The sequence below is a fragment of the Lissotriton vulgaris genome, chromosome 8 (assembly GCF_964263255.1).
Source record: "Lissotriton vulgaris chromosome 8, aLisVul1.2, whole genome shotgun sequence".
Taxonomy (NCBI): Eukaryota; Metazoa; Chordata; class Amphibia; order Caudata; family Salamandridae; genus Lissotriton; species Lissotriton vulgaris.
Window position 1 is genome coordinate 876,487,506 of NC_141696.1, and position 26,259 is coordinate 876,513,764.

At 45.1% G+C, this 26,259-nt stretch overlaps 1 protein-coding gene across 2 annotated transcripts in view; it reads right to left on the reverse strand.

Moving 5' to 3' along the window:
- ABCC4 (ATP binding cassette subfamily C member 4 (PEL blood group)) overlaps positions 1-26,259 on the reverse strand; it is a 1,668,368-nt gene that overhangs the window by 373,498 nt on the left and 1,268,611 nt on the right. For both annotated transcript variants that reach the window (XM_086934802.1, XM_086934803.1), the window contains exon 23: positions 1,690-1,800. In XM_086934802.1, the coding sequence (XP_086790928.1) occupies positions 1,690-1,800 (111 nt within the window). The remainder of the gene's footprint in view (positions 1-1,689; positions 1,801-26,259) is intronic.

The following is a 26,259-nucleotide window of genomic DNA, read 5'->3' on the forward strand; positions in this document are numbered from 1 at the left end:
AATTTAGGGCACGTGTTTCTACTCTGGAAGTCTTTTTGTCTATTGCTTGATGATCGCCCCTAGTCGAAAAAAAGCACGATGAACATTGAGCATAAAGGAACTTCTGACTTTTTTTGTGAATGAGGGATCAACCGAGATGGGATTCCATTGACGCAGAACACCCTAGGTCTTCTCATCATCAAAAATATTCTTCTGAAAATACTGCTGAGAATAGAAAAAAATTACTGTTGGGATGAATGTCAAATTGTTGCAATCTTGAAAACTGGGAGCGCATGAGCTTAAGGCCAGTGTTTGACAGTACCATATTAGGTCTTGGGATGTTGCTGCTGAAGTTTGCGAGATTAGCACTCTGAATGCTGCTCTTATAAAGAAGAACAGATCCTTGAGGGGTCGTATGGCGAAGATGGAGAATTTTATGAAGTCTGCTTATCTGAGCTTCATATTGGGAGTGGAGGAATCAGACATCAAAGGATTTCTGGAAACTTTTTTGGAATATCAGTACACTTTACTGCAAGATAGCCACCCAATTAAGGGTGTTGAATGCTACTGTAGCAGAACTAACAGGGACCAGCTCACGATGATCGGATGGCTTACAATTGTTCTCCATCTGAAAGATGAGTTTGACCAAGACAAAACAGGAACTAAGGAAACATTTTCCAGGGGCTTCCCATCTCTAGATATTTCTTGAGGTGTGTAGTTATGCTGTGATAAGAGAATGGTTTTAGAATCACTGAGGAAGCTGTTCACGGCTTTCAGAATTAAAGTTGAGATAATTTTCCATCCTATAAGTTAAAATGAGAATTACTACATTTTCAGGAAGGGAAAGGAAGCTTGGCCATTTCTACATTATTACCAAAATGGAGCAACCGAAACTGCAGTGACCTGAAAGCAGTGTGTTTCAGTTTGGCCCACAGCATGCCTTCTCACAATGATGTAGCAGTTTTTGTGTGCTTCTCATTCCATGTTAAAGTTTTTTATGTCTAGAGATACATTCATATCGCACGTCAGAGCCCTACAGTAAAGAGAAGGGTATTCAAGCTGCTTTAGTCAGTGAACATCTAAAATAGATTCAGAAGAAAAGGAGAGAAGACGCAACTTCCACAACGAGTGAGGAAGTGCTTGTGTATTACTGTGGCGATTTTGCACTGAAAATAGTGTTATTAATTATATCTTTGCTTTTGAATTTTGTTTTCACTATAAATCTAATAATGATATATTTGAAACAAATAATACACTACCTCAGTGAATGCAAAGACGTGAGTTGAAACAACACACGCTTAACACATACTAACTCAACCTCAGTAGATTTACCCATAGAACAACAAATGACATCAACCGAGCCCCCACAAATTGAATTTCACTCATGAACTGATAGAGATCACTGGGCATACATTTTAACGGATGTATGACGTTACAACGCATACATTTACATTGCGGTTTTTACAACGCAAGTCGTTACAATGGCGTTGGAGGGCGCTGGACTTAGGAGCAGTATAATTTACTATCCCAACTCCAGTCTACGTATAGTAGGGAAGGTGTTGGATAGTAAATTATACTATTCCTTGTCCTAGAGTGCCATCTAGAGCAAGTCGTTGTAACGACTTGTGTTGTGAAAACCGCAATGTAATAGCATCCCGATGTAATCCCCACGTTGTAAACGATGTTTCCCATTTTAACATTTGCACTTACTATTTGCAAGCAGTAGGGAACCAAAGGCGATGATGACAACAAATATTGCACAGATGGCATCCAGGCGCACAGCAAGCCACCGCGTGGTAGTTAAAAATAAGAACCATGCCTCTGAAAAAAAGACATACATGTATATTAGATACACGAAAATTCAAAAATGGAACATATCAATAGTAAAATAGTATTGTCAACACATCACATCTCATCCTCAACATTTGGTGGATATAATAAAAGTACCTAATGTAGCCTTGATTCTATTTTAATACTGCCCCTTACTAAAAGAGCAATGTGTTGGGCATCATCTTAAGGATCTGAATAAGTGATAAACAAGAAAGTAAAATAATAATACAATGTGTGTGAGTCTTGAGCCAAGTACTGTAGCAGCAAACATATCTTGCCAGGCAGTGGAGGATGTACCAGTACCGCAAAGAATCTAGTGTTGAGCAGTCATTCATTATTTATGTACAGAAGCATTACTGCGTTCCTAATGGATGTCACATCTTTCCACTGACAGGGCTCAATACACAGAAAGATATAGTTTCAAGTTTCAAGTTTCAAGTTTCAAGTTTATTTTATTATGATACGGAACTCTTTATGAGGTCCACATAAAAACAAAATATACATACAAAACAAGAGATACATAAGATATTATTCCACCACAATAAGAAGAAACATCCTAGTAAAGGTCCAAAAAGCATTTTAAAAAGTTGTACAGTTTAAAAGAGAACATTTCATTAGGTGGGTTAATCAAGGCCGCCTTAAATAAAGAAGCAGATAAAATGTTGAGTTGTAAGCAAATTGGTCTTAACCATCTACGCCTGCAAGACATCAGGGCAGGACAAACAAACATAACGTGATCTAAGTCCTGATCATACAATTGACAAAGATCACAGCGTGCCGAATGGCCATACCAGCTGGCATGTAGAACTTTCAACGGAAGCAAATTTTGTCTTAATAAGTACACAAGGCGTCTAACGCCATGAGAGATGTTCCAGTACATATAAGGTTGAGCTTTCCGCAGAATACAAGACTCAATAACAGGAGTACAACCTTTTTTTGCTAGACAGAAATCTCTATCCTGACAAAATCCCAATTCCCATGAGGCTGACTTCAGAATGGTTTTTAATTGATAAGAGGATAATGAGAATAAAATCTCCTCATCCAATTTCAATTGTAGCACAGCAAATCTGAAATGTTTTACAATCAAGGAGAAGTCATTAAAGGATCCTAATAATTCATTTTTTATAAGATCTCTTAAGGTGTTAGGCTCACTTTTAGATAAAGCTACTACCCAACGTATGATACTTGCCAAACCTTGAACCCAGCTACTACGTAAACCCAGTTCCTGTCTCAGGGAAGCAGTCGAATTTGCTGTACCAACAGACATTAAACTACGTAAAATTTTCCCTTCCGCTGAGTTTAAAAAACTCCACTTTTTTAGATCAATTAACTCTATTCCGTATAACAGGGAGGCAGGAACTTTCGCTCTGAATACATCTAAAAGAATAGAAAAATGCCTTCTACCTGTGGCTTTATACAGGGAAACTAGACTCTTTCCCTGTGAAATAGCCTTCCGCGAGTTATTGTCAATATGTAATTTGTCACTTAAGTTATGTGTGACAATTTTACCAAGGAAGGTGTAAGATTTCACACTTTCCAATTTTTTCCCCCCACGACCCAAGGATAGTTAAGGCATTTGGGCTTCTTTCTACCAGAGAAGCAAATCACTTTACTTTTTGCCGTGTTTATCGATAGGAAATGGCTTTCAGAATATTCAGAAAGTGCTTGCAACCGATTGTTCAAGCCCTTTGGGGTGAGATCCAAAATCAAGATGTCGTCTGCATACATAAGGCATGCAATTGGAACTCCGCCCAAGGATGGGGCAATACCGGCGCAGGCAGAGAGGGTGACGGGTAAGTCAACTGTATATAGGGAAAATAGCAAGGGAGCCAGAAGGCAACCTTGCTTCAACCCATTGGAAGTAGAAATTATTTTAGATACACCACGTTCACCTCCAAGTAGAACTCTACACCAGGTGTCTGAATAGAGGGCGCGAATTAACTTAATAAGAAAGGGGGGCATACCTAAGTCAAATAACTTTCTCCACAGCAAAATTCTATCTACTTTATCAAAAGCGGTGGAGAAGTCAATAAAGGCGCCATATACCTGCCCACCACGGACTTTCACATATTTTTCTGTGATAACTTGCAATGCCGTCAAGTTATCTAGAGTTCCATGATTTTGTATGAAACCTGTTTGTTCCATGGGGAGGATTTTATATTCAGATACCCATTGGTTCATTAAAGTAAGAACACATTTTGCGAAAACCTTACCAATGGCATCAAGCAAAGCAATTTGACGATAATTTTGTGGTAGATCTCTTGCCCCTTTTTTATATAAAGGAACAATGATACTTCCTTTCCAGGAAGGGGGGACTGTTCCACTTGAAAAACAAAATGTAAACACTGGAAAGAGAATTTTGCTCCAAAGTTCACTCTGGTGTTTTAATACTGAAATTGGGATTTTATCAGGACCCATCGCACCAGAGGAATGCATATTCTTAATGGCAAATTCAATTTCCACAGAAAGATATAGGATAAAGGATATAAAAATGGTAACAGGGAACTACAACTCAACGTATTGAGCTACTATTAATATAAAAATATTGGATTCATAACAACCATGCACTTGCCAGCACTCCGCTTGATGACAAAAGATGTCTTTTTTTTCAATAGCCACAGACCTAGAGGCGTATGGAATCCATTGCCTCTTTGCCATACTCAATGTACCCACTTGACCATCTCAAAGGAGTGAAGCACCAGAATGAAGTTTTACAATTGAACAGATTCATTTAACACTGATAACATCCCCACAATAGTAAGCAAGGATGGTTTCAATCTCAAAGTCAACTTGACCTTTGGAAAAAGACAGTATAAGCTATATCTGCTGACAAGCCTAGACCTCACTGACTATCCTACCGAACTTCGGGGCATATTAGCAACCACTTGCGATAATTATCGCAAAACGCGCTTAGCGCAATTAATTTATCGCCTCTTGTCGCTGGATCTTATCACGGTGATAACGCAGTATTACCAACGTTTATCTCCACGGCGATAAAAAATCCAGCGATAGCGGCGATCTTTTAACGTGAAATTTCCAGCGATAAAAATCCTATCATTAAAGAAAATCTCACTAATAGGCAGGTGGGGACCTAGCTCTAGAATCCACCTCCCATTGACTATTATGGCTAAATCAGGTTTTTACCAGGTGTAAAATCCTGGCGCTAATCGCGGTTAGCGCACTTTTTTTAGCGCGTCGCAGGTGTTGCTAATAGGCGATAGCTGTGTTAGTGACTGCTTTCAGTCGCTACCAGTTTGGGTATGCCCACTTTGCATGTCATTAGCGATAAATGTGGCTGACATGCAAAGCGGGCCCCAAACCAGTCGCTTTCGCCCGGAAGCAGAAAAGAGCGAGCCACATACCATGAATTGATTTGTTAAACAAAGCTATCAAACCTCCATCAAGGAGGGAAGTTTTTGTACTAACAATACAGCTTCAACAATAACAAGATGTATTTTGAACCGGTGGGAAATTATAGAACATGAAACTGACTTCAGACAGGTGTTTTTGGAGAGACCAATTTTTGCATACTCTCGATCTAGGAATCTTAAGGAAATCCTTGAGAAAGGGCAGAGAACTGTAAGAGACATTGGAAACAAAGGCATGATAAAATGCCAAAACTGTGGACATTGTGGCAATGTTCTGGTGGGGAACACTTTTACTCACCCTCACACTAGCAAAATTATCACACTGAATCATACATCAGATTGTAACTCGAGTATGTTAATCTATGCAATCAAATGTCCGTGTGGACTAGTATATGTAGTGTGCACTACAAGAAAAGTCAACATAAGGATGACAGAGCATAAGAGCATGATTAGAACTGCCATTTCAAAATCATGTCTAGCAATACATTAAAATGAAAAGCGCCACACAATACCACAGTTAAGATTCACAGTTTTGGAAAGGATGTTGGAGTCCGAACATGTTGATGCTGTACGACAATTATCTCAAAGAGAGACCTTTTGGATAAGTTTTTAAAAACGTTAGTACCTTTTGGGCTGAATGATAAAATTGAAATGTTATGTTTTTTGTAATGATTATTTTACTGTAAAACCATTTTTGTAATGATCATGACATTGTAATGTTGTAACTGTTGTTTTATATATGAAGTTCCTCAGGCTCATTTAGCACTTTTTATCCAGAACATGTCCATAAAGTATAGATGAGGTACACATTGGTGTAATTCATTTATAGATTTAGAGTCAAGAGGTAAACATGTTTTAAAACGGTTTTTCATTTGAGTTACACAACATTTTTTGAACATAGTTTTGCACTCAATCACAACATAGGCACACTTATGTTGTACACAAGGGAAAGTAACCAGTAGAGGCGTGTTGATAAATTTTTTTACGTTTGAATACGTCGAACCCCAGAACACATATAGCAATAGAAGGTCATTAGTAAGCAGCAACAAGGTTGGTCCATGTCTATGATCTACAAATCGTGTCGAGTAACTGACGTATACTTTTAAGATAAAGTGACGCACAGATGCTGTTACAGTGCTTACACACTGGGGAGCTGCTGTTGTGAACACGGAGTTAGGCAGTTTGGAAACGCTAGAATTATTATTATTATCATTATTATAAACACTTATAGAGCGCACTGCAACCCTACGGGCATCCTGGAGCTAAGAGAACTGTACTATACAGTATACAGTCCAGAGGCTGTCTGCTACACAATAAGGGATCGGCATGCTAGCCAGAGAATCTACTTCTACCCCTCACAGAGAGGCATATTATATCCTGGGGAATAACCAGGTCTTAATTTTCTTGCGGAACAGCAGCAAGCCTTGTGTTCTCCTTATTTCTAAGGGGAGGCTGTTCCAAAGGCGAGCCGCTGCCACGCTAAAGGCTCTTCCTCCCAGTGTCACCCTCCTTACTTTAGGTACTCCTATGCAGTTTGTAGTAGCGGATCGGAGATTCCGGGTGAGTTTATACCACTGAAATCTATCCTGAAGTGGCTTAGGGCCTTGCTCATAAAGAGCTTTATACACAATGCACAAGGATTTAAAATGGATACTTTGGGCTACTGGGAGCAAGTGTAGATCCGCCAGTGCTTGTGTTGTTGAAGAGCCACGCGGTCGGGAGAGTGCTAGCTTCGCTGCTGCCGCCGGGATACTTTGTAATCTGGTAATCAGATACCCCGGGGATTCCAAAAGCAAGGCATTGCAGTAATCCAGGCGGCTAAGGATGGTACTCCTGACCACAGTTGCTCTAACCTGAGTAGGCAGCAGCGGTGGCACCTTACGGAGACCTCGAATTATGGAGAAGTTAATTCCCACTAGTTTATTCACATGGGTCTCCAAATTGAGATTCTCATTAAAACTGACCCCCAGGTTGCGTACCTTATTCACTGGGGTCATTGAGCCAACTGAAGTCAGGGGCCAAAAATCTATTGGCAGGCTTCGGGCAATCCCCCCCGTCCCACACTGTAGGATCTTCGTTTTCCCACTGTTAAACTGGAGAGAGTTTGCCTTCAGCCACTTTGTCATTTCATGCATACAAAAATGAAAGCAATCCAATGATTCCGCCTGGTCCCCCTCCAGGGATATGAGCAGATGAGTATCATCAGTATAATTAATCACGCTGATGTTGTATGCCTTAATGATACCCAGCAAGGGTTGCATATTCGCATTAAACAAAATAGGGCTAATTGCCGACCCCTGCGGTACCTCATGAGGAACTTCCACCATTTCCGACTGGTACGGGGGGAGTGCCACCGCCTGTCGTCTATCCGACAGATAAGATTGCAGCCACCTAAGTGCTACTCCCTTAACTCCAAAGGTCCCCAACCTTGAGAGCAGAGTGTCCTGGTCCACCGTATCGAATGCAGCGGACAGGTCCAGCAGGATTAAAATTGCTGACTGGCCGCTGTCCATCCGCATCCGCAGGTCATCCAACACCACCACTAAGGCTGATTCTGTCCCATGACCCGGGCGAAAACCGAACTGTTCCCCTTCCAAGATGTTGTTTGTCTCCAGGTATTGGGACAAGGTCCTACTAACCCAACATTCCAGGACCTTGACCGGGTAAGGCAGGAGGGAAATTGGTCGGTAGTTCTTATAGCTGCATGGGTCAAGGGTAGATTTCTTCAAAAGCGGGGTAATGACAGCCCGCTTCCATTCCACAGGCACGATCCCTGTGTAAATAGACTGGCAGCATAGCTGTCGTAGAATAGGAAAGATCTCTGTCCCAAACTCCTTCATCAGCCTGTGGGGTAGTGGATCCAAAGGGGAACCAGAAGAAACCCCTAAGGCCACCCTAACAAACTCCTCCTCTGACGGAGTTGGGAACTTATCCAGGGAGATCCTGGAAGCAACTGTCTCAGTAGCGCCCTCCTCATTTAATCCTCTGCCCCCCCCTGTCTGGACCATTGAGGTAGGTTGAGATTGTTCCTTCATGCTTTCCACAATTTTATTTATTTTATCCGGAAAGAAACGCGCCAGTCCATCACACAATTCCTGGGACAGTTTAATTTTACTCATGGTACACTCAGGGTTGGTCAGATCTTTCGCTATTTTAAAAATGTCCCTGGATTTATTGGAGCTCTTTAATATAACGGATGCAAAAAACTCTGCCTTGGTAGTGGATATTTCTAGTTTGTATTTTATAATTGTGCATTATTATTAATCGGAGACTTCTGGCCGATTCTAGGGCCATTGACACGGGTCGGCCGAATTGACGGCGGCCATCTTAGGTAGGGCTACCCTCCCACGGCGCTCTAGTCGCCGCTATAAAAACGTTCAGGCATGACTCCGTGCAGCGGATGCGTTCAGCGGGCGCGCCGGACTCGCGCTGGAGTCAAGCCTGAGTCCTGCCCGTCTGCGCCCGTCCGCGGCCGTACGCGGCCCAGGCCCACCCCTCTTGATCCCAGCGCCCTGGAGATATCAGGCAAAATTACCTATTCGAGCGCCCAACTACGCCATCTCTGCCCCACTATACCAATAGGGTGCAAACACTCTCTCAATCCTGAACAGCTTCCCCTCACATGCGCTGCATGTCTATTTAAAACCCCTCTTGTTAACTCCTTACAGAGTGACACCGGCGTTAAAATGCTTCTGCTGAACTGCTGCTTGCTGCGTAAACATACTACTCAAATTCATGATTTGATCATGGACCATCAGCCTGAGGTTTTCTTTTTAACAGAAACATGGCTAGACGAAACCTCCTCTCCAGAAACACTTGATGCTATCCCAATGGGATATTGCTTACTCAGATTAGATCGTGAGAAACAAAGAGGAGGTGGGATTGCGATTATTTATAGAGAGGAACTCACATGTACCCAGGAACCTGTAAATATTACAAAATGTGAGGCCGGTGTCTTTTCTATCATAATCTCCCCGAAACTCACCATAAATGGCTACCTGCTCTACAGACCTCCTGGTCCTGCTGAAACTTTTTGCGACAGCCTATTGGACGCAATTACTCAACCAGCACTTAGATACAACCACTTTCTTCTGATCGGGGACCTAAATATTCATTTTGAGAATACAGAGTGCATAGAAGTACAAACTCTTTTAGGAGCACTCAAATCCCTGATGTTAGAAGAAATGCGTTACTTACCTGTAACAGCAGTTATCCAGTATTGGTGTCTTTCATAGATTCACATGCCTGAATCATTCCCCGTCGTCGAGACGGGAGCCTCCGGTACATAAAAAAGTAATGTCCTATAGACATACATAGAGAAAATAGGCCTAAGGGTCTCCCCTTAGTAGCCTTTCCTTGTCCTTATGCAAAAAGGACCAAACTCTCAGAGTCAGCCAATCAGCTCCGACCTCCCTCTAGAACCTTCCTGGGAGGAGCCTCAGTCCCTCAGATTTTCGTACGCACCCAGCTAGGTAGACGTAATATTGGTATAGAGGGATGTGAGTCCTTCCAGGGGAGGCGGGAGGGTTGCATGTGAATCTATGAAAGACACCAATACTGGATAACTGCTGTTACAGGTAAGTAACGCATTTCTTATCCAGTATTAGGGGTGTCTTTCATAGATTCACATGCCTGAATCAGAGTAGTTAGCAATAAGATATGCACATGTGTGATGCAAAGTTGCTCTGCAGACAGTATACCTATTCTCATATAACATGGGAATAATAGCAGAAGCAGAATATCACAAGAATAAAGAATGTGCATACCTGGATGGCGGGATGTAGGAAGGCTCACCTCACTGAAAGAGATGGCGAAGCACCGCCTGGCCCACTGCTGCATCCTTCTGGAGTTCGAGATCCAGGCAGTAGTGTTTGGAGAAAGTGTGCGGTGACTTCCAGGTCGCCGCCCTGCATATGTCCAAGATCGGCACTCCAGCGAACAGTGCTGCTGATGTTGACATTGCCCTGGTGGAATGTGCAGTAACATGATCGCTCAACGGCCGTCCGGCCTTGTCATGGCAGAAAGCAATCGCTGAGGAGATCCACCTCGAGATGCTTTGTTTCTTGAGAGGCAGACCCATTCTCGGTCTGCTGTATGCCACAAACAGTTGTGAAGATTTTCTGAAAGTCTTAGTTTTATCTAGGTAGAACTTCAGACATCTCTTGAGATCCAAAGAATGTAGCGCTCTTTCTGCTGCAGTGGAAGGGTTCGCAAAGAAAGACCGAAGGACTATTGGTTCATTGAGATGAAAGTCCGATGGCACTTTTGGTATGAATTTAGGGTTTGGTCTCAGCACCACCCTGTCCTGTCTGAACTGCATAAATGGTTCCTGAATGGACAGAGCTTGCAGTTCGCTCACTCTCCTTGCAGATGTTAAAGCGAGCAAGAGCGCCGTTTTACATGAAATGTACTTAATGGATGCTCGATGAATGGGCTCAAAAGGATGGCTCATGAGTTGGTTGAGGACTAGATTGAGTTGCCAAGTTGGAGGAACCTTCCGAGGCCTCGGGAAGGATCTGTAAAGCCCCTTCAAGAACTGTTTGACTAGTCTACTGGACCATAGAGAGGGTCCTGTGGAAGCTCTGGTGAACCGTGAGATAGCTGCCAGGTGAACCTTTATGGATGCATGTGCCAGTCCTGACTGTGCCAAATGTAGGAGGTATGGCAATATCTGTTCAGGTGTGACTTGCAGTGGTTGCAGGCCCTGTGTTGAACACCAAATGCAGAATCTTTTCCATTTGAGAGAGTAGGGTTTGTTGGTACTATCTGCTCTCGCCCTTGCCAATACCTCTCTGCATTCCTGCAGGATATTCAGGCTATAGAATTCTCTGTGCTCAGGAGCCAGGCTGATAACTTGAGCGATTGTAGGTTCGGGTGTTGGACCTGCCCGTTGGACATCGTCAGGAGGTTCGGATGTTGTCGTAGACGAATCGGTGTCCTGATGGAGAGACGAAGCAGATCCGAGAACCAGTGTTGTCTCGGCCAGAACGGGGCAATCAGGATCAGGGTAAAGGGCTCCGCCTTCATCTTCCTGAGGCGCCTCGGGATCATCGGAAACGGAGGAAAAGCGTACGCAAACACGCTGAACCAACCGATGGAAAAAGCATTTCCCAGTGACCCTTGTTGGGGATGCCAGCTTGCGTAGTTTGGGCATTTGGCGTTCCCCTTGGTGGCAAACAGGTCGATCCTTGGGGCTCCCCATTGAGAGAAGATGTGGGTCAGTGCGTTGTCGCTTAGTTCCCACTCGTGAGAGAGGGATCTTTGCCTGCTCAGGGCGTCCGCGATGGTATTGTCTCTGCCTGGTACATAGTCCGCTTTGAGCGTGATTCCGTGTTGGACTAGCCAGTTCCAGATCTTTTGCGATTCGCGTGATAGTGTGAGCGAACGCGTTCCTCCCTGTTTGTTGAGATAGTGCATCGTCGTGGTGTTGTCCGTTTTGACGAGCACCGGGAAGTTCTGGATGCGTGGTAGAAAGGCCTGCAGTGCCAGATACACGGCTCTCAGTTCCAAAAGGTTTATATGGAGCTGTTTTTCCTGAGTGTCCCACTTGCCGCTGATCCGAAGGTCCTGGAGGACAGCGCCCCATCCTTCCAGGGAGGCGTCCGTGGTGATCACCAGAAGTGTCGCCGGAAGGAGAAATGGCAGCCCTAGGGTCAGATTTCTGCGATGCCTCGACCAATCTAGACTCCTGGATATTTTTGGTGTTATTCGTACCCTGTACTCGAAAGAGCCAGTACTTTGAGTCCATTGGCTCGCGAGAGCTTCCTGTAACGGGCGCATTCTGAGTCTGCAGTGAGGGATGAGGAGAATACAGGAGGACATCATGCCCAGGAGTGATGTGTAGGTCCTGACTTTTATGCTTTTCTTTGCTGCCACAGCCGTTGCCAGAGATAATATCTTGTCTGTCCTCTCCTTGGAGGGGCAGGTCGCCCCGAGGAAGGTAATCTTTGTCGAAGGGATAATGCAGGATTTCTTGAGATTGAGAGTCAATCCTAGCCTCTGAAAAAGATTGGTGCAGGCGCTGGAGGATTCGGCTGCGCCTTTTGCCGAGGGTGCTTTCACCAGCCAGTCATCTAGGTAGGGGAAGACTTGGTGACCCATTTGACGCAGGAAAGCCGCCACTGGTGCCAGGCACTTCGTGAAAATCTGCGGCGCGGATTTGAGGCCGAACGGCAGGACCTTGAATTGATAAGGTTGACCTGCAACCTCGAACCTTAGCAATTTCCTGTGACACTTGAGGATGGGGATGTGGTAGTAGGCATCCTGGAGATCCAAGGATGTCATGAAATCTCCTTTTTCTAGAATGCCTAGTATTTCTTGAATCGTCACCATCCTGAACGATTGGGTCCGTAGGAAAGCGTTGAGTGCTCGGAGATCCAGACTGGGCCGCCACTTGTTCTCCTTTTGGCGTACAAGAAAGAAGTGGGAATAGAAGCCCTTTCCTTTCAGGGACGTTGGAACTCGTTCTATTGCTCCCTTTTTCAGCATTACAGAAATTTCCTGGAGTAGCAGGCGTAGGTGTTTGTGTGTCCGTCTGCGTGGAGGTGTTTTGGGGGGAACGGTGGTGAATTCCAGGGAATGGCCGAATCTTATAATTTGGAGAACCCACCGGTCCGTGGTGATGCGTTGCCAATTGGTGAGGAAATGGGTCAGTTTTCCTCCAATTTGTAATGAGGGATAGGGTGGCTGGACTGGCTGGAGTAATGGGTCACTGGCGGCCGCCAGTGCCCCTCTTTTGATTCTTGCCTCTGAAGTTTGATCTTCCGTAAGAAGATTGACGCCCTTGTTGTTGTTTGTGTTGGTATTGATTTTTGGTATTGTAGGAATACGAGGACCTGTTCTGATAGGAACCTCGATAAGAGGACTGACCTCTGGATCTGTTGCCTCGAAAGGACTGGTTCCGCGTTTGCAGAGTACCCAGTGCTCTGGCCGTATCGGTGTCCTTCTTTATGGTTTGCAGTGCTTCATCGATCTTATCTCCAAAAAGGTGCTGGCCGTCGAAGGGCATGTCCAGTACCTTTGGTTGTACCTCCTGTCGGAACAACGTCGCTTTAAGCCATCCTTGATGGCGTAGAACTGCTGCTCCCGCAAGTTGACGAAAGCCGGTCATGGCAGCGTCAATAGCACAGTCAATTATTTCTGCTGCTGAGGTTTGACCCTCCACAAGCAGAGCTTTGACTTCACCTTGGACAGTGTCAGGCAGTTCTGCCAAATATGGGGCTATGTCCTCCCAGAGTTGGCGATTGTAACGCCCCAACAGGGCAATAGAGTTGGCCACCTTGATGGTCATGGCCGATGTTGTCGTGAACCGTTTTCCGATTGTGTCCAACTTCCTGCCCTCTTTGTCTGGAGGAGCCGACAGAGGGGAGGAAGGGTTGCGGGAGTTCTTCTGGGCCGCCTGTGTGACCACTGAATCAGGTTTAGGGTGTCCATTGAGGCAAGCTGCCGCCGTAAGCGGGGCTTTGTATTTTTTGTCCAGGCGTGGAACCACCGCAGGTACAGAAGCAGGTGTCAGCATGAGTTTCTTGCCTTGCTCCCATAGGAATTCTATTATCGGAATAGATTTCGTGGACTTCTGGGTCTGCTCCTTGAAATCGTGCAGGAAGCAGTCAGTTTCCGTCGATTCCATAACCATATGGAAGCTTTTAGCCGCCCGTTCCACAATTTTATGGAAGCCGCCAATGTCCACAGGCGGCGAATCTGCTTGGCGTGGTTGAGGTGAGGCTGGGGAAGATGCGACATTTTCATCCTCCTCATCATGGGCAGAGTGTATTTCCTGTACCTCACCTTCTTCCAATTCATCCTCGTCTTCATCTTCGTCTGACGATACTACCACCTGAGGTTGGGTTCTCTCACGGTGGGTTTGAGGAGGAGGTCGAGACGGTTTTGGGAGAGACGCTGACGCTGGGTTATTTACTGCAGGCGTCTGATTCCCACCTTCCGTTGTTGGAGGGTCTGGGAAGCGTTGCTTGTAATCCTGTACAAGGTGTTTTAGGTCATTGACAAGGGAGGCCGGCAGGCATATCATTGGGGTGACCTCCGTGCGGACACTAGTGTGGACGGAGTGTTCTTGGTAAGTGAAATCCTTCTGCTCTTCATCAGTGCTTTGGCATTTGACGTGAAGGTCCGATATGGATGTTGCAGGATCCATGTGGTCTTCCTCTTCAGATTCCTCACTTTGAAAGATTTCTGGAGGTGGCTGCATTTCCACTTTGCTCGGAGACGTGGTTTCCGGTGTAATTTTTTGTTTGGCAATCTTGCCAGACGCAGAACTGGATGTGAAAGTGCCTGTTGTTGTCGATGGTGTCGTCGACGGTGGTTGCGTGAGGGACGACACCTCTACTAGCTTGGATTTTTTCCATGGTTCCGTAAGGGCCATCGTCGTCGACGAGTCCTCCGTCGACGGTGCCTTCGTCGACGGTAAGGCCTTCGTCGACTGTATCTCCGTAGACGGCACCTTGGTCGTCGACGATGATCTCGACGTCGACGTTGTCGTCGCCGGTGTATTCGTCGAAGGCGAGCCCGTCGTCGACGTCTTCGTCGTCGATGTCTTCGTAGACGACGTCTTCGCCGTCGATGCCCTCGTCGACGCCTTCGACGTCTGGATCGTCGACGGTGGGCTTGCCATAGACGTCGTCGTCGACGATGGGCTCTTCAATGACGACGTCGTCGTCGACGGTGTAGTCTTCGTTGTCGACGAGGTGTTCGTCGTCGACGACGATTTCAGCAGTATAACAGAGGAAATAGGTCTACCTGCTGATGACGACGATGGTGTTGTCGTCGTCGACGGTGAAGGCGACGACGCTGTGGTCGTCGACACAGTGGTTGTCACTGAGGTAGTCCTCTGGGCCTGTCTGGCTGATGACTGAGCAGGCTTCTTAAAGGTCTGGGAATCTTTGACAGACACTGAAGATGTTGTAGATCTTGCCTCTGAAGACTTCTTGTGTGCCTTCCTAGGAGGAGCGTCTGAGGGGCCAGGGGAAGCTACCCATGGCCTCTTTTGAGAGACTTCTGAGGTTTTAGAGACGCTGCCCTCTGAAGATTCCAGATTGTCTCTATCCTTAAGCCTGTCAAGCCAAATGAGAAGGCGACCTTCCCTGTCCCTTACGGTCTTTTTAGGGAAAGACCTACATATCTTGCAGCCTGCAGGGACGTGGTCAGGATAAAGGCAGTATAAGCACAGGGCATGCTTATCTTCCACATGGAGCCTTTTCTTCCCACATGAAGAGCAGGCCCTGAAAAGGGCTTTCTTCTGGGATTCAGACATTGTTGAAAGCAGTGGAAAGAAAACACTTACTGCAGACAAAGTGGATTGAAGTAATCCCTGATGAGATTGTAGAGTGAAGAATCACTTCCAAAAGTAATTCGATGAGTTTGAAGGAGTCCTGAGAAGAGCTCAGGCTGGAGACTCCCTAGCACAACGTGCGGTAGAAAATCTGAGGGAATGAGGCTCCTCCCAGGAAGGTTCTAGAGGGAGGTCGGAGCTGATTGGCTGACTCTGAGAGTTTGGTCCTTTTTGCATAAGGACAAGAAAAGGCTACTAAGGGGAGACCCTTAGGCCTATTTTCTCTATGTATGTCTATAGGACATTACTTTTTTATGTACCGGAGGCTCCAGTCTCGACGACGGGGAATGATTCAGGCATGTGAATCTATGAAAGACACCCCTAATACTGGATAACTGCAATTTACAACACCTACACATCAATCAGGCCATCTACTCGACCCGCTCTTTGCTAACTGGAATTCCATTGTGACTGCCCCTCCCTTCACAATTCCTTGGTCAGACCATAAACTTATTGCCTTCGAAATCTCTTACGTCCCTAACACTACAAAATTCCCTAAATTCCTGTCCCATAGGCGCAGGAATTGGAAGAGATTTACGCAAGAAGCCTACAGGCTGGCCTTATTGGAAAATCCCCCTCCCTTGAGTGATAACCTGTCCAAAAGCTGGGCGGTTTATGAAGAATGGACGGAAAAGGCATTGGATAAAGTTGCACCCTGGACAACTAAAATCCCAGTAAGACGTAATAAAACGGCTCCTTGCTTCACTGACGAATTAAAAAGGGACAAAGCCACATGCAAAAGATTGGAACGCCTTTGGAGAAGAGAATATAATATAGGGAGTAAACAACTTTACAAAACTGAACTAAGCAAATACTCAAAAATGATCAGAGTAGCAAAGAGTAAATGTTTCAACGATAGAATTTCGAATGCGAACAATTCTGCCAAAGAACTATTTGCCATATATAAAGAAATAACGGTCCCCAACAGATTTTTGGCCCATGACACGCTGTCCAATGAACTATGCAACTCCATTGCAGATCACTTCATAAACAAAGTGGACACAATACACACTTCATTTACTAAAATACCTGCGATTCCTATCAGGTGAAGATGACAGACAGCTGCCCAGACAGAACTATGCGCTTAAACAGTTTTGTGATACCAGACTGTCAGCCAATGCTCTGCATTTTTAAAAGTGTGAAATCAGGCTCACCTAACGATGCTGTTCCACCTAAATGCTTCACTGACATCACAGATGTTTTATTAAATCACATAAGTCATCTCATCTCCCTCTCTTTCCTTGAAAAGCAGGTACCTGAACCTTGGAAAAGAGCTCAGGTTATTCCTTTAAAAAAGAAAGCTAACTTGCACGTGTCTCAACTTCAGAACCTTCGCCCAATCTCTCTGTTGCCCTTCTGTATGAAAGTGGCAGAAAAAATTGTGAACATACAGCTCATGGAATATCTGGAGCAAGGGCGATTCCTTCACCCTACCCAATCAGGCTTCAGAGCTCAATATTCTACTGAATCGGCAGTCCTTTATTCAACAGAACTGCTGAGGCAAATAGCTGACAAAGGCCAGACAGCAGCGCTTGTGTTACTTGACTTAAGCGCAGCTTTTGATACTGTGTCACACTCCACGCTGCTGTCACGTCTATCAGAGATTGGAGTTGAAGGAGATGCATATGAGTGGCTAAAGTCATTTCTGGAAAATAGAAGTTTCCAAATTCACTGCCCGCCATTCAAGTCTACTCCCAGATAGCTGAAGCACGGGGTTCCACAGGGCTCAAGTTTGAGCCCTACCTTGTTCAACCTGTACATGGAACCCCTTGCACGTATAGTCGAGTCCTTCGGTGTTAATATTATAGCTTACGCCGATGATACGCAACTGATGATCACACTCAGTCAAGATGGTGAAGAGACAGCTATCAACTTTTCAGCCTGTCTCTCAGCTGTAGCGAGCTGGATGAACAACAACTGTCTGCGTCTGAATGGAGACAAGACTGAGGTGTTTCTCATTGGTAAGGCTCCTTCAGCGTGGTCATCAGACTGGTGGCCAGCAGAACTTGGTCAGACCCCTGTCCCTACGGATTCAGCCAAAAATTTGGGAATAATACTAGCTACCAAACTTTCCTTTGTGAAGCATATCGAAAAGGTTACTGGCAAATGTTAAGCAGTCCTCAAAATCCTGCGTAAGGTCCTGGACCTAGTACCAATGAGTTCAAGGAAATCCCTTGTCCATGCCTTAGTCACCCCCCATCTTGACTATGGCAATGCCCTACTTATAGGGCTGAGCCAAAAAGGTTTGAGACAACTACAAAGAGTCCAGAATATGGCTGCCCGCCTAGTTCTCAACCTCCCACGCAGAGCTTCAGGGAAAGATGCATTATCCAAATTGCACTGGCTTCCTATAAAGGAAAGTATACTTTTCAAGGCCATGTGCAATTCCCATTGAATTGCACAAGGGAAAGGACCTCCTTATCTGAACAACCTCTCAACATCCACCGCCCAAAACGTCACTTAAGGTCACTGGGCAGCATGCTGTTTTCAGTTCCTCGCATTTTTAAAGCCAAAATGGGCGGGCGTTCATTTTGTTACTTAGCGGCCTCCTATTGGAATAAACTGCCCCTTGAATTGCTGATGGAACCCTCCGAGAGGAGATTCCGTATGAAACTTAAGACGCATCTCTTCCCTATAGACTAGTGGTCTGTGTCTTGTTAGAGATTCTACTGGTTTGGCTGGTCTGATGGTTTAATGATGGGGTTCTATAGAGCAGGGACACACTGTTCAGTGTAACCAGGCGCTCAATAAATGGTTTTATTATTATTATTGTGCACCTCCAGCTAGATCGATCTTCCTCCAAATATTCCTTCCTCCACTGTTTCTCTGCCTTTTTACACGAGAGCTTGAGACTCCTCAGTCTCTCCGTGTACCAGGGGGCAGATGGATTTCTTCTTTTCTTAATGACTTTGACTGGAGCGATCTGATCCAGTTCCTTAGTTAAGTGATAATAGAATGCCGTATAGTTCTCTGTTATCTGCTTTTCAGAGTTAAACAGAGCCTCCATATGGAACACGGGCCGTCCGCCTCTATTTTTCTTTTAAGAAGACCCTTCCAGTCCCGTCCAAGGAGCGTTCTCACTTTCCTATCCCCATGTCTTATTCCGTTCAGGCTTTGGATACTAAACAGAATGAGGTGGTGATCCGTCCACCCCAAAGGCATAACCGCCCCCTTACTGACAAGGCCCTCTTCTGCAAAAATCAGATCTAAAATATGGTCGCCCCTGAGTGCTGGTTCCACCACCCATTGCTTTATGCCCAGTTTAGCGCAGGATTGAACTAGATTATGAAAAGCTGTATCCAGACTTCTATTTTCCCATAGATTAATGTCCCCCAGCACTATTAGCCGAGTATGCGTAAGCACCATATTGCTAATGACATTAATCAATTCTTGCTGTTGGCGTGCATTCAGTGCACCTGGAGGTCTGTAGCAAATCATACCCGATGCAACTTGGCCTGCATCATCCCTGGCTGAAAAGGCTAAAAGCTCTGCACAGGAGATTTCATCTATGTCCAGTGAGGTGAAATTCAGCTCCTCCCTAAAAATAATTCCCGTTCCACCTCCCCTACCTCTGATCCTGGGCCTATGCTGGGCCTTTTTTCCCGGTGGGCATGCTGGTTCCAATTCCAGCTCCATCCCTGCCACAGTCCATGTCTCCGTTAGAATTAGCAGGGTGAAGGTATGTAGCTCCTACACTTTTTGACCATTCAGCTAATGTAGAGGAGGCGAGCTAGTTGCTTAAAGCATGCTTTTTATTTATATTTATTTGGACAGAGATGCTGGCAGCACATTGTGTGCGCGTACGGATAAGGGCGAATTCCACAGTGGCTCAATCCACTTGACAAAGAAGTAGGTACATGGGTTAGTTTGCATAGTGCCGACAGAAGTTATATTAAGGTGCAGGTATTAAAAGGTGTTGTTTAACTGTTTTAGGGATTGTTTATGATTGTGATGGTAAGATTCACAGAGTTTTCCCATAGGTGAGTGTTTTCAACACGTGGCATGCTTAGTTAACAGAGCACAAGGTTGGTGTAGGGTTTAGGGTGTTTGAGTAAAAACACTTACACAGGCACAACACTATGGACAATGTTTTTGCACTATAAGGATTCAATGCTACATGAGCACGATGAACACTAAGAATCACAGTGATGTTGGGACCGGCTGGTTCTTATCCCTTTTGGTTAACAATACTAACAAAGAACATGAATCAATGTTTTGAACTACATAGAATTGTTTCTAATATTTTCAGTATTCCCCTGATGAAGGTAGATACCGAAATGCATTGGGAATCATGACTGCTGAGGAAATATTATTACCCTAGGATCCTCACAAATGGACAATTTCCTGTGAAACCACGTGGACAACTATGAATTAAAGAAACTAAAGACAAGGAATGAAAAACTTCAAAGATTTGATTTGATTTTGCTTTTGCATTTGAATGATGTTTTCCTTTTAAATATTTGGTTAACGTTACAGAATAACATTTGTTGCAATTTGGACGGGACAGTCCATATGAATATTGAGTTATTTTTGTAGAAATTGGCACCTTAATAGGGCTTGTGAATAGTATGTCCTAAACAAAACAGGTTCTGTTTTTTTTGCATAAGTCAGGTTTTTACCAGGTGTAAAATCCTGGCGCTAATCGCGGTTAGGGCATGTTTTTTTATCGCGTCGCGGGTATTGCTAATAGGCGAAAGCTGTGTTAGTGACTGCTTTCAGTCGCTACCAGTTTGAGTACGCCCACTTTGCATGTTATTAGCGATAAATGTGGCTGACATGCAAAGCGGGCACTAAACGGGTCGCTATCGCCTGGAAGCTGTCGCTAACTGCTGTTAGCAACAGTTTGGTAATTGAACGATAAAAAAAATCGCTGCTTCTCGGAAAAAAGTGCTGCTAAAGGGGCGATAATGCCCTTGTTAATATGCCCTTTTGCCATCTTGTGCAAGATATTTGACATCACAGTATATCTATTATCTGAGCCAACACAGGGTTGATGAGGTACAACAAAGAGGTAATGGTTGCCAACCTTTTTCAGAAACTGAAATACCATATGGATCTCAAAAAAAGAAAGATTATTCCGGGTTCCTCAGAAGAATGGAATGTGTATACAACTCTCCTCTCAATTTCTCATGAGGCTGTGCAAAGGAAAATTCAGAACGTCAGATGATGAAGTACAAACTGAAATCGCATGCCTTTGATCATACCAGTAAGAGTTTCAATCATCTTCATCTATCTACATCTATAAGGATGCATTGCACTGTTCTGTCTGACATTCACCATCACATTCAACGCCTCATGAAAGAAATCAAGTAAAGAAAAGTTTAGCCTTTCAGGGGCATGCAGATGACTCCAGGCTGTTTGTTCTGGATAAAACAACATTCCGCTTTCCTGTGAAATAGTGATGGAAAGGCACAAATCCTAATTAACCTCCAATTGCTGAGAAGTCAGAGATCCCAATAACAGGCTCCTGAAGCCTACATGATCATTTTTGTCTGAAACCCCCATAATCTGTTAAAGACAATCTGAATGATAGGAAAAGCTGGGAAAGGAAATACCAGATTGTAGATTTAGGGAAACAACACTGCCTCTTCAATAGCACCCTTTTAGGCAAATTCGGAAGAGCAAACCTAGGGGAATTCTAATGAGGTTTTGAGAGGTCTTTGGGAGCACATCCCATCTAAAAAACATATGAACTTTATCAAAATGGCAACTATGATTGTATACAAATGACTTACATTGAGAGCTTCTGCTTCAGATCTGCACTCTCCTACCAAATAAACAGGCTCAACTTAAGACATCCATGGGGATGACCCCATACCAATGCATTATGGCCTCTTTGACTAACTTAAGAGATCCTACACCTGCACATTTGTTTATCTAATGCTTTGCAGTAGTTTTCTATGACAGTACCAAAACGTAAACATCTCACATACAGAAGCAACCCCAAACCGGTAGCCCTTACCAACAACAGACTGATAAGGAAATGCAGCTAACGCTGTCAAAAAACATAACTCACATCCAGGTTCTCCAGATGCATATTCAAACCTGACAGAAAAATATACATCAACACAGGAGGCCAACCATCTAGTAGAACCAGATCCCTGAACAACTTATCTTACTATAAACCTCAATACAAAACCTCAGAAAAAACACCCTCATTTGTAGTAGACTTGTTCAGTTCACAACATTCTGACAACTTGGTCCTCAATGACCACTGAAGCAACCTTAATAGAATCCAGGACAGCATGTTATGTGTATTTGTAAAGTGCACTATCACCTGAAAGAATATCCTAGCGCTGACCAGGTGTGTGTGCCCAGCCCTACCTATGGTAGGTTAGTTAATTGAAAAGCCAGAGCTTTAGCTTTTAGCGGTATTCAAGAGGAGAGGAGGAGGCTCTGATGTGGTGAGGGAGGTCCTTCCAGGCATTAGGGGCGGTGTAAGATTAGGCTCATCCTCCGGATCTGGTTTTGAGTATGAGTGAGATGTTGGTGAGTAGGAGTCCTGCGAAGTGGAGGTGTCTGGATGATTGGTGAAAGGAGATGCAATTGTTCAGGTAGGTGGGGCTTGAGTTGTGGAGTGATTTGAATGTGTGTGTGAGGAGTTTGAATTGAGAGTGTTCATAATAAATGATAATTACGCACTTATATAGCGCACGTATTAGAAGCCAGTCTAGTTCCCTGAGGTGTGGTGTAATTTGTGTTCTGTGTGGGTGGTTGAGGATGAGTCTGGTAGCTGAATTCTGGATAGTCTGTTGTTTTCTAGTGGGTTGCTTGATGATCCCGGCAAAGAGGCTGTTCCCATACTCCAACCTGCTGACTAGGGCGTGAGTGAGTTTTTCTTGTGTTGCTTGGGGGCCATTTGAAGATCTTCCTCAGCATCTTCCGGATGTGGAAGCAGGATGCAGTAACGGTGTTGACTTGTGCAGTCATGTTTAGTTTGCTATCAATGATTATTCAGAAGTTCTTGGTATAGGTTGTTGTGGGGGTCCAAGCTCGGCTGGCCATCAGTTGGAGTCCCATGGAGAGGTGTTCTTGCCGAACTTCACCACATCTACCTTGTCAGGGTTGAGCTTGAGCCAGTTGGCTTTCATCCAGTTAGTGACTTCAGTCATGCAGGCGGTGGACTTGTTTGTTGTGTAGGGAGTCTTGTCCGAGACGAAGCGTGTGAATTTTGCGTCATCTGCCTTGTTGAGGATGTTGGTGTCATGTGCACCGATGAAGTTGCCCATAGAGATTATGTATGCTTTGAAGAGGATGGGCCTGAGCGATTATCCTTGAAGAACTCCTCAGATGAGTTTGCAGGCTTCCAAGAAGTAAGGTGTCAAGCTAATAGTTTGAGTTCTATCCATTGAAAAGTAGCAGATCTAGCTGGAAGTGGGTCCTTGAATGCCTGATGAGAATGGGGTGAGAGACCATGTGAAATGCTGCAGAGAGGTCCAGGGAATGAGGGCTGCAGTGTCTCCTCTGTCAAGGATCATGCGGATGTCGTCTGCGTGGCAAGAGTGCTGTTTCTGTAATGTGGTTGGGCCTGAATCCAGACTACATGGTATCAAGGAGCTGGTGACTGCTGAGATTGTCTGTGAGGTGTCAATGAATTTGTTTCTTTAAGGCCTTTTCCAGTATGGTAGTAGGGAGATGGGTCTGTAGCTGGAAAGCGTGGCTGTGTCAGCGCTTGGTTTCTTGAGCAGGGGCATAATGTTGGCATGCTTCCAGGTGTCCAGGAATGTGGCTAAAGTGATGGAGGCATTGATGACAGGTGTTAGTTCTTCACTGATTGCTGTCCTTTGGTAAAGGTGTGGTGGAGGCAAGGGTCAGATGGAGACCATGAGTGGGTTGTCTTCATTGTAGTAGCAATTTCAACAGTTGTTCATGGCAGGAAATTAGATCAGGCTTTGTTCATCGACTGTGATGGGAAGTTGAGTTGCAACGGTAATGGGGTCCTGTTGAGGGTTGAATTTGCAGTATGTGGAGGTAATTTTGCTGCAAAAGAATACCGAGAGCTTATTGCAAAGGTCTTGTGAAGAGGTGATGTTGCTGGAGGCATCAGGGGGTGTGGTGAAATCTTTGATGATGGTGCAGATTTCCCAGCTGCTGTTAGTACTGCCATTGATGTGATCTGCAAGAGCTGTGAGCCTGATGGGTTGCATCTGCTAGTGGTAGCGTCTTAGGGCTAATTTGAACATGTCTTTATCTGTGGTGTCTCGACCGGTTCTCCAGTTTTTCTCCACGTGCAGTGGAGTTTTGCCAGCCTGAGTACCTTTGTGGTTCCAGCTGGCCTGTCGTCAGGCTCCTTTTAGCTTTGCATGAGGGGAGCCAAGGTGTTGGTGTATGTGGTGATCCAGCTGCTGAGTTTTTTTATGGCTTTCAGCAAGTTGCTGGTGGGCTCGGGCTGATGCTCAGAGAAGGCTTAAGCCCAGCCCTCATCTGAGAAGCATTTCCAGCTCCGGTGAGTGGTTCATGTGGCGTTAGTCTGTGATGGCGCAGAATGGGTATTCTGAAACTGACAATTGCATGGTCAGTCCAGGTCATAGTTGCTGGGTTTTAGACTGCAATGTTGCTGACTGAGGAGAAAATAATGTCCAATAAGTATCTGGCGGTGTGGGAGGGTTTGGTAACATGCTGGGTGAGGCCACAGTTTCTGAGGTTTTCTAGGAAGGGCCACAGAGTTTTGGTTGGTGCAGTGAATGTTAAGGAGTCTCAGGAGGGTGAAGGTGCTGGATTTGATGATGAGGGGTACAACGAAGTTTGCGATGTCACTATGAAATTGGTGCGGGTCCAGATGATCTGTATATCAGGGTTCTGCCCAGGGAAACGTTGGCTGTGGCATGTATCCTGAATGTAAGGTGTTCCATGTAGCTGGTGGGAGAGCCTGTGCATGTGGTGCAGTTGATGATATCTTTTCAAATGATAGTGACTCAACGTCTGGGCTTGTGCTGACATTCTTGGCTAATAATCTGGTAGCCAGCGGGGATGGAGGTAGTGATGTATGGTGCCATGGTTGGGTTTAGCCATGTTTCTGTGAGAAACAGCAGGTCCGGAGCGTGGTTGTGCAGTAGGTCCTATAACTCTATGGCATGTTTGGTGAGCAAGCCGGTATTGAGGAGCATGCATGCGAGTGTGATGTGGTACTTGGTGTGTGTGTGTGTGTGAGCGAGTAGGTTGCTGGATGCTGTTGGCATGTAAGTGGTGGGCGCAGGGTGTGAGAGAGTGGATGAGAAGATGCAGGACGATTAAATGAACACTCCTTCCATATTCTGTGGTGTGGTATGGCAGCTGTGCTTCGAGCGGCAGCCTGGTTTAAGAGCATGGAGGAGTGCAGAACGGGATCAGTGGGTAGCGCTGAGAACCAGGGTTCCTGGCGCTGGGCGTGGTCCAGGTGTGGGCAGGCACAGGCGGACCTATCTTCACACTGCAGCTGCCAATAAATAGATCCTGAAAGGAAGGAGGGGTTTAGCGGGATAGCGGCTGGTGCACTTATTGCTACCTAGCGCTGATGCCGGCACCTTTGTGCTATGGTGCTAGGATGCCGGTGTTATGGGCAGGATAGTTTTTGTTCATTAAGGAATACTTTCCTGCTCAACAACAGTTCTTAGAGGCATATTCCTCTTTCTATGTGTGCTGCAGGAAGTGACGAAGAGCAAATAAGTTATTTCTCCTTATTAAGCCTGTATGGTAGGCGCAACATTTAGGCGCAACACAGTTTTAAAAGTCTTTGTGAATATGAGTTGTGTCAAAATACATGGGTGGATGCATGGAGATGCACTTGCTCTACCCACGTAATGCCTACACTATGCAGGCCATGCGTTACTTTGTATTTATTAAACCACGCAAAGCCATGCAAATCAACTTTGAGTGGCTGATTAAATGCCAAAATAACAAAAAATCTTACCCTCGAGGGGTAAACAGGGGCCATAATCTTTTGCCTTGTGGCTGTGATGGAAAGTCTCCACAGGACAAGTTACATTTTATAATGTTTTGCCGTTTTTATTTGGTAACCAGGAAGCTATGTATCCGTCCCATCTTAAAAAGGGCAAATTATAGTCATATCTGCCCCCTTATTTACTTACACATGCTTTAGGGAGATATTGTACTTAATGTTCTTTGTTTTTTAAAAGCTGCAGTTAGGCTTAGAAATAGTTGTGAGTAATAGTCTTGTTTGTATAGGTCAACCCCTGTTTCTGTATTGCCTTTGGAATTGTCTTCATAATTGTAATGGTAGTTTTTGAAATGCTTTTTTTGAATATTTGTTTTTATCTATTTCTTAAACAACATTTATTGTAACATTTTTTTTTTCACAACCAATTTTATTGAGCAAGTGAGCAATTAAATCGTGGCACCCCACAGGCCGGAGATCACCACAACAATACCGGTACAGTAAATCACATGAGTAGCAAATGTCCAAGTAGGCATCAAGAATAGGCTCAGTATGAAGAAACCCCCAACCCACCCTACCCCCCAACCCCAGCCCCCCCAACACCCAGAAACTCCCCCCCCCACCCCCCTCCCACACGTGTACATATAGCAACAGAGAAAAGGTGTAGGTGTAGCGCGACAGGAGTGTCGCAGACTCGGGCCAACAATGTCCGTACAATCAAATGTCTTCTTCTCGCTCCGCTGGGGGATCCAGTGACAGACCCCGGTAATCGGCCCACCGCTTCGAAATTTTGTAGTGTTTGCGTGGGCAGCCCCTCGCCTCAAAGATCGGCCTTTCCAGGCCCATGAAGTAGTCCAGCCCAG